The sequence below is a fragment of the Melanostigma gelatinosum genome (assembly GCF_949748355.1).
Source record: "Melanostigma gelatinosum genome assembly, chromosome: 20".
In the NCBI taxonomy this organism is placed as follows: Eukaryota; Metazoa; Chordata; class Actinopteri; order Perciformes; family Zoarcidae; genus Melanostigma; species Melanostigma gelatinosum.
Window position 1 is genome coordinate 10181646 of NC_136653.1, and position 14501 is coordinate 10196146.

The following is a 14501-nucleotide window of genomic DNA, read 5'->3' on the forward strand; positions in this document are numbered from 1 at the left end:
TTGTGAGCCATTTGGCCTGCAAGATCCTGTGCTCTGAACTAGGGAGTTTAAAGTAAGATTTTTTTTGTATTATACTTGAGGGAAACAATGAGTTCAGCTGCTTATTGCAAGGAGCAATCGTCAGGGGAGACTTAAACTCAATTACTGTAGCCATTCAGAATGGAAAAAAAAAATGCTAAGACCAAAAAAGAAAAAAGAGCAGGGCGTATCAAGCAGTGAATAAAAAATTTAAAGATATGAATAAATATCGAGATGAAGCGTATCAAATATTTATTTTTTTTCTGGGCAACAAAGGACTATAATACATTGACAGGCATGGGAACTATTGCCAGCACATGTCTATACAATACAGCTAAAACCGCCTCCAATTGTGGACATTTTCGGACATAACAAGATATCAGGTGGTCCCAAAAATGTTTTTTTGAATGTCTTTCAACATTAAAAAAAAGACAAAATTCCATTTATTGCTTTTATGGTGCTTCAAGGAGAGAACAAGAGGTGAAACGTATTCTGATTGGCACAACACATAAAAGCTTGTATAAAAACGAAAATAGGAACACAAAAACAAACAGTTCTCCTCAGGGTGTCACCATATGCTCTGTCTCAAAGTTAAAGAAAGAAAACTGAATAAGGATGATATATAGAGAGAAATGGAAGTTTATTTCTATTCAATTTGTTCACTTGCTTCAATGTCGCCTCAACATGCTACAAGAGGGCTGAATTGAAATATCCCAGAGAAATGAAAAATACCCCAAACTTCTGTTTTCTAAGAACCATAAAATCACATGAAGAACTAACCGAATATTTAAACCCACTAAAACAGGAGGCACCAGATAAATAAAAAAAAAAGAAGTTTCAACAGACGCACCATATTTACAATTCCCATTAAATTACACATAAATAAATATATACATACATGAACACTGATTCCCTTATATAACCGCGAATCGTGTTGAAATTCAAAAAGTTCAAGTTGGTCGCTTGGAGAGAGAGTTCGACAACTGAAGTCATGACATGGAGCTCTGTGGAATTTCTCTTTGTTTTTCAAGTTTATTATTCACAATACTGATAAGAATTCATCCTCTTTTCGCTTCGTTTTTTTTGTCACAATCGTAAAATTGAGATATAGAGGGGTCGCTGGATTTCAGTCCATTCGTTGCAGCTCATAAAAAATAAGGGGAGTACATAAAAAGTCCTCTGGCTGAGGCAATACACCTTCTCCTCGCCCTGGAGCTGTTCCTCTGCAGCTTTTTTTTCTTTTCTTTTTTTAAAATAACATTTCATATGGTTCAGGTGTTGGAAGAAGAAGAAGAAGATTCTTGCGTCGTTTCCTCGTGAATCCAAAGTGGGATGTAAAAACAAAACATGTAAAACCGCGCAAGATCAGAAAGTGGCACGTTTAACTTTATCAATAGTATTTATAAGGTATTTATAATATTTATATTGGATGGGTGTGGGTGGGCCGGAGCGAGGCGGAGGGGTGTGGGGGCCGGTGTAGAAGAAGGGCCCTGGGGTTTGGCCCTCGGTGAAAGGTGGGATGGAAACATCATTTTCTGTGCTTCTCGTCTTTGTCGCCTTTAGTGCCGTTATCTGAGTGACTGTTGGGGTTGTTGTTGAGGTACATTTTGTCCATGGCTTTGATAGCCTCGGTCAGATAGTTCTGCAGGGCAGTGACTGCCGCGCACAGTGCCGGGGTCCCAAAACCGTGCGAAATTAGACTGAAGTGGGTCAAACAGCTTTGGATTCCCGGTTCAAGAATGGGCTGCGGCCGTGAGTTTCCAAGCGGCGAGCGGTCCTGGGACAGCAGGTCTGTGAACTCTTTGCAGACTTGCCTATAAAGAGATTGATAGAGCGGCGAGTTAATGACTAAACCAGAATATCATAAATATATGCATGCATTTTTATGTAAATAAAATAAATATAAATACAACTGGGCACACTGCAAAAATCGCCATTTTATGATCAGTCAGTGCTACTGGGTTGTAAATTCTTCACTTCTTAAAAGTAAGTGAAAAGTGAAAAAAAATGTGTTGACAGCATTTATTAGTGGACTGAAACTGTGTTTCTTCCTCTGCTTTGTTTTCAGAATGTATCACTTGAAAATGTCCCGAGGCTACAAACAGGTGGAAGTTCATCTCTGAGCTCAGTGGCAGGAGATCTTACTTTTATTAAGAAGATGTTCAGAGAAAACACGAGTCAAAATGACTTGTCGGTGTAAAACGAACATTTTTTCAATGTTAACTTTCACACTGCAGGAGCTGATTGTCAAATAGGCATAAACACCAATAAAACGACACAATAACGACAACCCATGCTGTTATTCCCTCAAACCACCTCAAACACCTTCCTCTCCACATCTTGCTTACGCAGTACAGTATGAATGTGTGTAGAATATCTTAGATATTTTTAAAATATTTACATTGCATTCTACCATTAAAAGTTTCTATCATTGAACTTTTCATTTCACAGCGTCGGAATGTATTTGTACAACACTCAAAAAAGCCTGTAATAAGCGTTTATAGTAAACAGCTGTTTGATTACAGCAGTCCGTCATCAATAGTATATGCAGGTCGTTTAAGGAGTCCCCATGTTTCAGTGAACGCACAGTAAAAAAAATAACCAAAGCCAATGGTAGCGCTGCAGGTGAACCAGCTATGTGTCACTGTCGAAGAAATCATAAAGGCACAGTAAATGCAACTGTGCGTGCAGATGAGGGAAAGGCTCAGTCAACACACCAACAGCAGCACATTCATTTGCACGAGTCGAATTTTAATTATGATGTATGCTATAATATTGAATCGCATGTAATAATAAAGTAAGTGTCCGAATAAAATCCATAATTAGCAGAAACGTAACATATAAAGGTGTGCATCCTAATAAAAAAGCGTGTTAATTAATATTAGGCTAGCCAATAGTGGACTGGTATTGTCATGGCGCAATTATGACAACGTATTTTATGATGCGCACACATCTGACATACAGTGTATACAATTTGTATTTGTTCAAAAAGCACTTAAAAAAATTGTGACCCGCATGAAAATTGCATTTTTGTGAGATACAAAAAATGATGAGTTATGTGTGTGCGCGAGTGTGAAATAAACACACCCACACAAACAGTGGCACAGACTGGGATGCATTTGGTGTGACACAGTGAAACGTGATAACAGCACTTACTTTGTGGCCAAAAGCATGTTTTTTCTTTGGACTTGTTCGTTTGGGTCGGAATGCTGACGGTTTACATATTCAGCTACTGCCTTGGCTGGGAACTCGGTCTCGCATACATAACCAAAATCCCTGGCAAGATGAACTGCTTCGCCTGAGAAAGAAAGAAAAAAACAATAAGAATGTGTTTGCTTATTAAATATGGTTACATCAAATACAGAGCAGTTCACACACTCCCTGCTTGGACGGACACATGATTTAATCTGATCTGAGCAGCGCGTGCAGACAGCAGGGTTATATCACCTGTGCCTTCACAACAACACTAATGATGATAACAACAAAAATACCCGAGAAATAATAATTAAATAAAAATAAAAACAGGCCTGCGAGCTGTCAATACACGTCAAGCTCTGTCCTCCATACCGTGAGAACGGTTAAAGATGGAGGGGAAACCATAAGTGGATATGAAATATAGACGGAGCGTCATGCTTAACACCATGTCATTGATTACCAATGCCTGAACATTATTGAAAGTCCAGCCGATCACAGAGGCATGGGGAAGCAATTTGAAATGGCTATCCCTAAATCTCACTTTGTCTTTGCACACTGTGAGCATCACAACTTTTATTCTGTCCGAGCCCGAGCTCGCTTCTGTTGTTGTTGAATTTTTTTTTCTTTTTCTTTTCTCCCCAAGTCGTTGCTTTTAATTTCCTGAAGCAGTTGAGTTTTTACTGCGGGGCTTCCTGCCCATAAGCCTCCACTCCGGAAGAACGCATGCGCCAATTAGCATCAAAGCTCAAGTCCAGTAAACTCGTTTCCATAAAATGGAGCGGATCATAAACAATGACAGCACTTCTGCAAACGCAGTGTCCCTTCACTAAATAACCGGCCGCCTTCTCCCACCCTCTGCCGTCCACCACCTCCACACGTGCCCCTTTATTACCCAGAATCATACATTTCTCCAGGCTCATTACAATACGGCACCACATTTCTACCAAGCGCAGTGAACATTGCATTCGGCCCTCTCCTGCAATAATGATTAACAGGGACCAATGAACCATCGCGGGGTTTCACCTTTGGAAAACCCACAGCGCACAAAATACCACTGCACTGAATAATAAGGTTCAACTCTGCAAGCAAAACGGATTCATCCAGTTGCGTAAAATGCATCTTTTCAGCGCGCCACCGTCGACTAATTTATTCTTTAATAGGCGCAACACATATAGCTCCCAATAGGTCAGAGCCAATTCCATTTGCATGCAACAAAACTCTTCACTGACAACCAACGCATGGGAAGCTATTAACGAAAGAATTAAGTCACCATTAAAAATCAGCCCTGCGCTGCCATACCCGGGCTGTAATAATGTTTGAAACAACGCGGGGTTAATAAATCAATCGACTTCTCATCCATGAGGTGAAGCAGCTCAGCGGTGCTCAATAAACAAGCAGCACTCAATAATTAACTGGACTTCAACACAAATTCATCCAGTGTATAAACTAGGCCAGCCGTGGACCTGCAAGTGGGCTCCTGAAAGCGAAGGCCAAACGCTGCAAAGCCACTAGAATCACCAGCCCCATTCTCTCTCTCTCTCTCTCTCTCTCTCTCTCTCTCTCTCTCTCTCTCTCTCTGTGTCTCTCTCTCTCTCTCTCTCTCTCTCTCTCTCTCTCTCTCTCTCTCTCTCTCTCTCTCTCTCTACGCACACATACACACACGCACATCCTTCATGCTTTATTACTTGCGAGGTAAAGTCGGTCCACATTACACGGATGAGCGCATATGCTGATTTCCAACACAGAGAGAGAAAGAAAGAGAGAAAGAGAGAGAGAGAGAGAAAAAAAAAAACATTTTGGAAGCACCTGGTATCGCGGGAGCAACAAGAGTGGGAAACGAGATTTACGACTTACCTTCGACTAGTGACGTCAGCAAGGTGACGTTGGCTGCCTTGCGTCTGCCCGCAGGTAGATTCAAGCCGATTTTATCCAGCTTCTCCCTCAAGGATCTTCCTCCATTCTTAGACTTGGCCCTGTGACAGAACAGAACAGATATTTGAATATGTAAAATGTGCAATACTCTCGTGAATTCATGGGGAAACTGTGGTTTGGACTTACAGGCAAAAAGTCACATGTACATTGTCCAATAATTGCAATGAGTATGTCCTTTCATGTTAGAATTTTGAGAATGCTTTCCACAATGCAGAGATGATATTTACATGATATGTCGGCTGGTAAATGTGGCTCAGCTCTTTGTGCACTAATTAAAAGGTGAATGGACTGAATTTGGCTGGCTTTGCCCTCCATTGCATATCTCATACAATCTATATATAATAGGAAAAGAGCCCAGCCTTTTCACCGGCAGACAAATACTGTACAAAATGAATGAATAAAGCCCCGCTTAATAGGCAGTACTATTACTGGCTGCATGTCTACAGCAGACAGTTCACTGGAGACCAATGTTTTCATGTGTAATGCCTTCACTGGGCCTATAGAGCTGGGGTTGAAACAGACTAGGCCTACATTAATTTGAGAGAGAGCGAGAGAGCGCTAGGGAAGTTAATATGGAATTTAACAGACCCCTCCTGCTTTAAATGCAGGAGCTAGGTGTCATGGTTGGTCGATTTTAATTATTCTTGGTACAGAGGAGAGAGAGAGATGCACGCTCACAGGGAGAATGGATAGGAGTAGAGGGAGCGAGTTCACACTCATACACACACACACACACACACACATAGACAGGTAACAAGATTTTTTTTTTTTTTTTTTTTTTGCAGCTTTCCAGTCGAACTCACCTCCTCAGCACCCCGCCCAGCAGAGAGGCGTTGAGGCACTCGGGCGGCGAGAGGCGTCTCTGCACCTCTGCCACCGTGACCTTGTACTTCGATGTGGAGCTGAGGAGTGACAGGCGACCCGGAACAGAGCAGAACACCTCGTTGGGGTTTACCACCCCTCCAAAAAGACCGTCCTTATTTAAGGGGATGGCGGAGATGTTGTTGTTCTTGGATAAAGACACTGGACCTACAGCCACGGTAGAGAGAGGAGGGGATGGTGGGATGGAGAGAAAGGAAGGAGGGGGAGAAACACAGAGAGACCGTGCTCAGTGAATTTCATGCAATGCAGAGACTTAACTAAATGAGAAGAGGGGTCGGGGTTAGGCCCCGGATTTAGAGTTTAGCACCACATGTGCACACTTTCAGCAACAAGGACAGGGAGAGAAAAGTGCCTGATGGAGGCCTGCAGTATGTCAATATAATAGTATTAATGGTACAAATGTATGTGTGCATTGTGGAATCAGCAACATCAGGATTAGTGTGTGGCATAATTGTCACTACACGTGTGCGAAATTCAGAATATTTTTCATCCGTCTATTCTTCATCTGAAAAAGCACCGCGGTCAACATCTATGCTGAGATCTCAGAAGGCGGACAGCGAGGATCTCCAGCGTCTCAGCGCTCGTTCATTCTATTTTTTTTTTGCGCACCATGGATCGACTCTGCACAAAGCCGCCACACACCAACCGAGAGATTTGGTTAAAGTCTACCTATTTTTGACATATCCACGGTATTCCAGCAAAATCGCCCGTGTGTGATTTCAACCCGGGGGTGGGGGTGGGGGGTTCCCAGCACTACTGGGCTTTACACCGTTTTGGTGTGCAGTAACCGGAGACAAAGGGGACTGTGCGCCTTTGGATAGATCACTTGTGACATTAATGGCTCAGGGGAGCCTAATAGAGACAATAGGAGTTAAACGAACTCTTGAGATTACTAATATAAGAAGCCAATTATCATGTTGATGCGCAGATAGACATACTCAAAATAGAGAGAATGGAGAAGAAGAAGAAAAAAGACGGAAAGGGAAAGAAAAATCGCCCCATATCTAGTCTCGTGAGTTCTAATTTGACCTGACAACACGCTTTTAAGCCCGAACATGAAAAAAAGGCCTGCTCGTGTTGTATCAACGATGATATAATTGTAACAGCAAATACACAACAATATTATTGCCCAACAACCATCGCCTGATCACTCAGTGCTTTTTTCAAGCCGAGCTTTGATTCCCCACCAAAATGAGGAAATTAGTACCATCCACACACTAAGACCTCCATCCAGCGCAACCAACTTCCATTTTAAATGTGACCATGCAGTGTGATTGCAGCTATTGCCTTTCCCCACTGAAGTGCCAGGATCGTCTATAGGCTTGAATCTTTGTCCATCAATACCACGGGCCTACAAAGCCCACCAGCTCCACTCATCTCCCCGCTGCTCTGAAACGCTGACAGTAAATTCCATCAGCGAGAAGAGGGGGGAGAAAAAAAAAAAGGTGCAGCCAGTTTGATGCACTTGGAAACCATGTAATGAAAAATAGGCTACTGCGTATTAGGATCAGTCAGGCATTACCGCATTGCATCGGGGTCTCTCGAGCAGAATGGTGAATGGTGTGTGCGTGTGTGTGTGCGTGTGTGTGCGTGTGTGTGTGTGTGTGTGTGTGTGTGTGTGTGTGTGTGTGTGTGTGTGTGTGTGTGTGTGTGTGCTTGCAGAAACATGCATGATATCTCGGAGGAAATTGCTTACCTTTTTTAATTACAGTCTGGTCGGGAATGTGAATTCCTTGATCATCAACAGACTACGACACACATGCAAAAAAAAAAGAAAAAGGACAATTTTAGCACAAAGGCAGGAAATATATCAGCCTCAGTCGCGTGTGTAAGTGAATGCACGAACAAAGCCTGACACAATTAGCGGCCACAATCACGCAACATGGAGGCTCTCGGAGGCCCATATACCTGTTATTATTGTCCACGACTGTTTTCAGCGGGTTGCACTGATGGAAGCGTTACACCAGATCACAAAGTCAGACTTAAATAACGAAGCTGTGTCGCCACATAATCCTGACCTAATTTCGCCCTCATATTGGCTCTACTCACAAGGAAACTTCTAATCTAGATTGGATAGTAATTACGGCGGCGCAGCCTATTAAAGGCCTATGAACTAATTAGAGGATTATTGGTGTTTGTTTCTGATTAAAAACTGGGATGAGTCCTCTAAATAAGAATTGAGGGTTATAGACAATTTTCGGCGCTCATTTATCATGCATCTTTAGTAATCGTACAGCGATTACCTAAACTCAACCCACCAAACTCAATTCTCCCGTTCGGGGTATCATAATGTGATTGTTTGCAGCAGAGAACGGTGAGCGTCGTCTGCTTTTAAACTGAAAAATCAAATAGAGTGAAACGACACGAGGAGATCCGTGTGGAAATACGGGCGCTTTTTATTTATTTATTTATCTATCTCATCTAATTAGATTCCAGTGATAGTATGGAGCAAAGACACCATCGGATTTGGCAGATGAAAGCATTTTCATGTCCAATTTTTGAAAACCATATTTTATAAGTGGAAATTATGAGGCAAAATTGTGCTGTTTGATTCGAAATTATTCGACAACACTGGAAAAATATAATGTCATGCTATTTTTTCAAGGAGTAAAAAATAGAGACTAATTTAATGCGTGTCATCCTTTGAACATTTATTAAACAACAATAATAATATGAATGATAATAATAATAATGATGCTAATAATAATAATAAACACGTTTACAAATACCCGTATAATATTAAAATAAATAGTAACCTAATTATGAAATGCAGGGTTCGTGAACAAATAGTGGGCGAATAACAATTCATTTAAAATAAAAAATACCCCCATTACTGTTATTATTGTAAGTGATTATTAATTCAGCATACACCAGTGCTGGTAACCCACTGTGCCATTATTAATGAGCCTTTTTTATGTTTTTCAACAGAATGGGCTGAGCCAAAAAGAGAAACGGGTATATGCTGCCTCACCTGAACGTCGTCTAAAGAGTGAGGTATTCCATGGAGAGAGATAGAGTCCGACAGTCCCGTATCGATGCCATGGCCGGACGGTAGGAGCACTTCCCTGCGGTACTCCCGGCACAGCTGGTGGGGCAGGCCGCGGTGCTGGTGCAGCAGGCCGCTCTCCTGACTCTGCCTCTGGCCCGGCCAGCCCGGGTGCTGAGGCTGCTGCTGGGCGTGCAGAGAGTTGAGGGAGTACGGGTCGTTGACGTGCGAGTACGGGTCCTGAGACTGCGGGTAGATGGGTTGGTAGGGCGGAGGGAAGTACGGGGGCTGGAAGTCCGAGTTCGGTGTGTGGGAGAGCGGAGGGGCGCTCGTGTAGGGACTCTGGCCCACGCCGCCCAGCTGAGGTAGCCTGGCTGTCCCATTGCTGGTGCCGTCGTGACGGTCCTGGCAGGGGAGGACAGGGAGAAAAGTGTTCAGCTTAAATACATTTAAAAAAATACACAACGACAAATGATCGCATTTCCCCCTCTTTGTTTTACAGCAGAAGGCTCTGGGCTTATGCTGGGGTTTTATCAAATATGGCCTGAGTGTGGAATCTGTAGCCTATTATCTGAAGAAGTCGTCCTGGTGGATTTTAAACAGCAAACACAACAAGTTCACGCTCCGAATAACACCTGTCTGCAAAGTTGTATAACTACAAAAACGTGATAACAGACGAGTATAAGTATATTGTCAAATAAAAACATCGAAATTCCGGAGATGGGAATGTCCTCAAATAAATAACCGGAGCCTTGTATTATTTCAACAATTCTCCAGTGTGTCCCATCGTGTTTAAGCGTGCAAGATTATCGAAATATTAAAAGCGAAAAGAAGTATTATAACACAATCTGACACATTCCAAGTATCTGCTTTAGCAACTTACCATCGCGGAAAAACTGTGCACTAACATTTGAAAGGATTTTTGGTGCCACTCAATGATCAGTTCAAAAACACTTTTGAGTGTTTCTTTTTGCTGGGAGGGGGGGGGGGGGGCGAGCGAAGGCAATTAACCAGCAAAACAAAAAAAAATGTAAGCCCCCAGAAAAGACTCTTCTCTCCTGAAAAGATCACGATGGCCCCGGCGATCAGATATGTGCCACAGAAGCAGGACGATAATCCATCAGAAATAAACGGTTAGATCCCCGCTGCCCTTCATGTGGGTCTAAAAAAAAAAAAGAAGCAGATATTCGGCGGTGCCGGCGGATTTGGGTTGGAAAGTTTCTCTTGGTAAACCCTCTTTTTCTCCCCTGCTCTCCTGGCTTCTATATCACAGTGCTGCCGTCCCCTCGCTCGAGCTCATATTAGCAAAAGAGCCGCTTCTTCGTCTCCCTCTCGGACTCCTAATAGAACGCGTTCATGACTATTAATATTGCAGGAATACTTAACAATGAGGAAAGAATGGTCGGAAATCGGGCGTGAAGCGGAGGACGCAACTCAAGGCAGGAGTCTGCGCTTAAATGACGTCCATTGAAAGGAGGAATCAGTATATCTAATCAGAGATGGGGAGAGAGGGAGAAAGAGAGGGAGAGAGCGAGAGAGAGAGAGGGAGTGAGAGACTGTGGAGGGAGTGGAGAGAGAGAGAGACAAAAAGAGGGACACTCACTCCCCGTCTGACGAATCAGAGCGAGAGAGGGAGGGGGGGAAAGGGGGGGGGGGGGGCATTTTAAATGGGTCCCAAGGCCAAAGCGCAAAAGTGAAAGAAAGACATATGAAGGCAGGGTGGACCACAGACAGGGGGAAGAAGCCATGGAAGGAAACAACGTGCGCCTCTGAACTGGGTGAAAATCCAGCGGACGACGTTATGGGCATTCCGAGCGGCTCGTTTCTACCGCTCGCCTCTTTGTTTTGCACCTCAGACTCCGACAGCGAGCTGTCCACAATGGGTCTCTTTTCTCTCTCCTCTGTCTCCGCCGAATTAATCCACCGGTTCCTCTTCGACTCCAAAAAAAAAAAGCCAGAGTCGAACCCGGCTGACTTTATAATTTGAAACCCGGAAAGACGGAGACAAATAAATTCCCCCAAGTCTATATGACAGGGCCGCGCGGATCCGGCGCTCTTACGCAACTTTGACACGCGGCTAAAAGAGCTCAACTGCCTCATCACACTTTTTTTTTTAATAATGAAGCACCGGGCTGTGACCGGATTTCGATTGTGTATTTTATATGTTCTTATAATCCACCAGCGGGAAAACCTTTCCTGTGAATACAAAAAGCACCACAACATGAACGCAGGAGGTGCCCGGCTTTTGTTTTCCTACTCCGGGCCGGCCCTATCCTCTCGGGACGCGGGTGGAAACACGTTCGACCGGCTTCTCCACTCCTAAACAAGTCCCTGATATTACTGCCAAACTTTGTCTATGGCCATAACAACAATCAGTCAGCGCATGCACTCCACACGTAGGCACACACGCATATTCTAACGGCTCATATTTCAAATAAATTAAAACTGAGGGGTAAATGTCCATGCCATTTGAGCAGTGAATGAAGCAGGCTGCGTTGGAGCTTTCATCCGCCATTTAGTCGAAAATATTTATTTTAATTAACTGCATGGTGTATATTATTTTTAAAGTTTCCACGAGTCGTTTCATATTTGGATCTACTTTTTTTTATGGGAATTTAAAGAAGAAAAAAAGAAATAACTGGTGTGAATTTACTCATGCAACTAACATTTTAAATGAAGCTGTTATTGCCATAATGCCAAATTGTTATTATAATTATTATTAGTATTATTGTTGTAGATATAATTCGTATCATTTCTATTATTATTCGTATTATTCATTATTATTACTGTTAACTTCTAATTGTACTCTACACAAATGCACAAAAAGAACAACATAATGAATTTTAAAAAACATGGATCTATTCCTTTCTGCACTTGAATTAAATGTGTTCACTAACAGCTGTCAAAAGAATGACATATTTGGATCAAAACAATACAACACACCCCTGAAATGATCATCTTAAAAAAAAAATTCAAAAGTTCAATTAAATTAAACAAATCAAAGAGGAGCCCCTTACCTCGCAATCTTCATATTTAATGTTATCAGTTAATTTCCAAAGCATTTTCATGGATTGTTGAGGTGGATATTGAGTGGTATCGCCTTAGTCTTGTTTTCACTCAGTGAATTGTGCTCCCCGCTCAGAAAAACTACTTTTATTGAAGCTGTGGGCTTCTGTCTGTCTTGCGCTCTGAGGTCTCCCTCTAATGGTGGAAGTGAAGGGCTGGAGCAGCTCTGTAATAACACTGGCACAGGGCCTCATTAGCATATGAACAGCCGTTTGATTCCCCCCCCATCTGCTCACACAACACCAATGGACAACGCACAGGTAAAAACTAAAGCAGCAAGACGCTACACATGCTTATTACTCCTACTGTTCAGTGAGGTGTGTGTGCGACTGTTTGTTGAGGGGGGAGGAGGGTACAGCCATGCATGGGGATCTGCATGCACCTGGGACGGTTTCTACAAGTCGAGGCTCGACAAAAGCACATTCGACTCCAGAAATTATATTTTAACGTTCAATTTGCATGATAAAAAAAAATGTTTTACAGAAGTCTTTGCTGTAAAAATCACTTATGTTTTGCTGAAGAGCACTGACTCAGTCCTGCACATCCCAGTGTCGTATCCATTACTTTTCTATAAGACAGCAGACCAATGTAAATGCAACCCTGTCACACACTTTGTTTTATTTTCTGTTTAACTCTCAAACTGTTATTTTAATCCCATTGAGAGTGGAGACCTTGAGAGGCTATTCTTCTAATGTTATGTTAAAAGGGTGAGCCATTCGGAGCGGCTCTACAGGTCCATTGACTACCTGTAAGGGCGCAGGGTTTGGGGGGGGGGGGGGTGTAAATAATTAACACAACAACATGGCCTTGTTTCATTTGAATGAGCGGCTCGGGGAGCCTGGCTCTGCCCTGTCGCCGGCCGAGCCTTCACCTCAGCAGGTCGTGGGTCAGCAGACAGGTCGCCAGCTCTTTAAGGCGTTGGCTCCTCTCGTTTAAAAACCTGGATTACCATTTTTGGTGGAGTGCCTTTTTGCAAGCAGTCAGGCTATTAATGAGAATGGAGCGATGAAACTGGCTGACAATGACAGCTATGCGAGTGTCTTTCTTTTCCGGCCTGGCTGTCTGTGATGATGGTTCTCTCTCTCTCTCTCTCTCTCTCTCTCTCTCTCTCTCTCTCTCTCTCTCTCTCTCTCTCTTTTAAAACGAGTGAAACTAAAGTTTTCTGTTTCATCAGGTCGTCTCTTTTATCCTCCACACCTCACAAAACAAGGCCATGGTTTCAGTGGCGAGACCAGACTCTTTAAGTCCACGATGGGATGCTTTGTAACTTGTGAGTTGAGAACATGTAATGCGAACGTGGAACCGCTGTGAATGTATGCGAAGTGCAGGCTGCATTTATGAAAAGTCAGATCTCACGTCAAAGGCGCAACGACACATTTGTAGAGTAAGGGCTGCGTTTACTGTACAACAAAAGACTCCAATTTGGACAAAACCGCATCTCGTGTCTTGTTTCCACACATTTCTAATTTATGATCAAAGACATGACCGTGCATCTGAAAGGCGTGTGCAGTCATTACAACATGCGATCAACATCCTCGGGCTTCCACGGTATAAAAAAAACAAACTACGAGATGGCTGTGAGGCTACAGAGTTTTCCAAAATAAAAGAACTTCTTTGTATGATCTCCTGACGGATTAAAGCGTCTCTAAACTACCTGCACCACCTCTCTTTACAAAAGATTTCACGAGAGGAGCCTCTTCCTACAACAAGTCGACACTTTGACAGTTTTCAATGGATTTTCACCGCCGTGTCTTTGTCTTAAAGTAAGCAGCACATACCTGCCATTCTCCCATTTTGCCCACAATTGACATTCTTTGTCTTCTGCTGCCTTTGGTGGTTTTTTGGTCGATCCGGTGCCGTGTCTATCTCATTGAGCCTTCGGTCCCAAACTAAACCTTTACTTTTTTTCTTCTGTTTTTTTTTTTTTACCTGACCGGATCGTCTCACCTGGCCATAAAAAAACGGTGCGGAGCCACCCGGTGACGCATGCGCAATGCTCCGGATGTGGACGAGAAAGGAGAAGCTACCTGGGAAGAGTTAAAGAGCCTGTTTTGTCTGGGAGCTGTGTTTGTCTTCAAAGACAAGTCAGTGAGTTTTTATGAAACAATAAATTATGAAACGAAACAAAAAGAAAGCTCGACATTACTTGTTGAGGAAACTCTGAGATACCAGCCAGCACTAGTCTAATCCCAGCCATTGCTATTAATAAGACATATTTATTATATTTGCAGAATTTCAATTTAAGTTAATGTTAACATATACAATACATTTTAATCGAATGATCACTTCTTTACATCAGGTGAATTTAGTGTGTTTGTGGGTTTACCTTCCCCTTCATTTATGGTAAAACTGAATTTATAAATATGAGTTATTAGAGAGTAAAACAAGACAATTAAACAGTATGGACCAAAGTAAAGTTATA

General features: G+C 42.7%; 1 protein-coding gene across 4 annotated transcripts; it reads right to left on the bottom strand.

Annotated features, from left to right (window-relative positions):
* Positions 1–255: 255 nt before the first annotated feature.
* On the bottom strand, positions 256–13967 carry tfap2a (transcription factor AP-2 alpha). Of its 4 annotated transcripts, none has more exons than XM_079291852.1 (7): positions 13858–13967; positions 8999–9418; positions 7724–7775; positions 5949–6174; positions 5068–5186; positions 3175–3316; positions 256–1832 (listed from the first exon to the last, which is right to left on the bottom strand). In XM_079291852.1, exons 1-7 carry the CDS (start codon positions 13888–13890, stop codon positions 1547–1549), a joined length of 1278 nt encoding a protein of 425 aa, XP_079147978.1. In that variant the 5' UTR covers positions 13891–13967; the 3' UTR covers positions 256–1546. The 4 variants fall into 4 exon arrangements, with proteins under 4 accessions (XP_079147978.1, XP_079147977.1, XP_079147976.1 ...); XM_079291851.1 differs by lacking the exon at positions 13858–13967 and adding an exon at positions 12031–12097 and having other exon boundaries at positions 5949–6168; XM_079291850.1 differs by lacking the exon at positions 13858–13967 and adding an exon at positions 12031–12097.
* Positions 13968–14501: the final 534 nt, after the last annotated feature.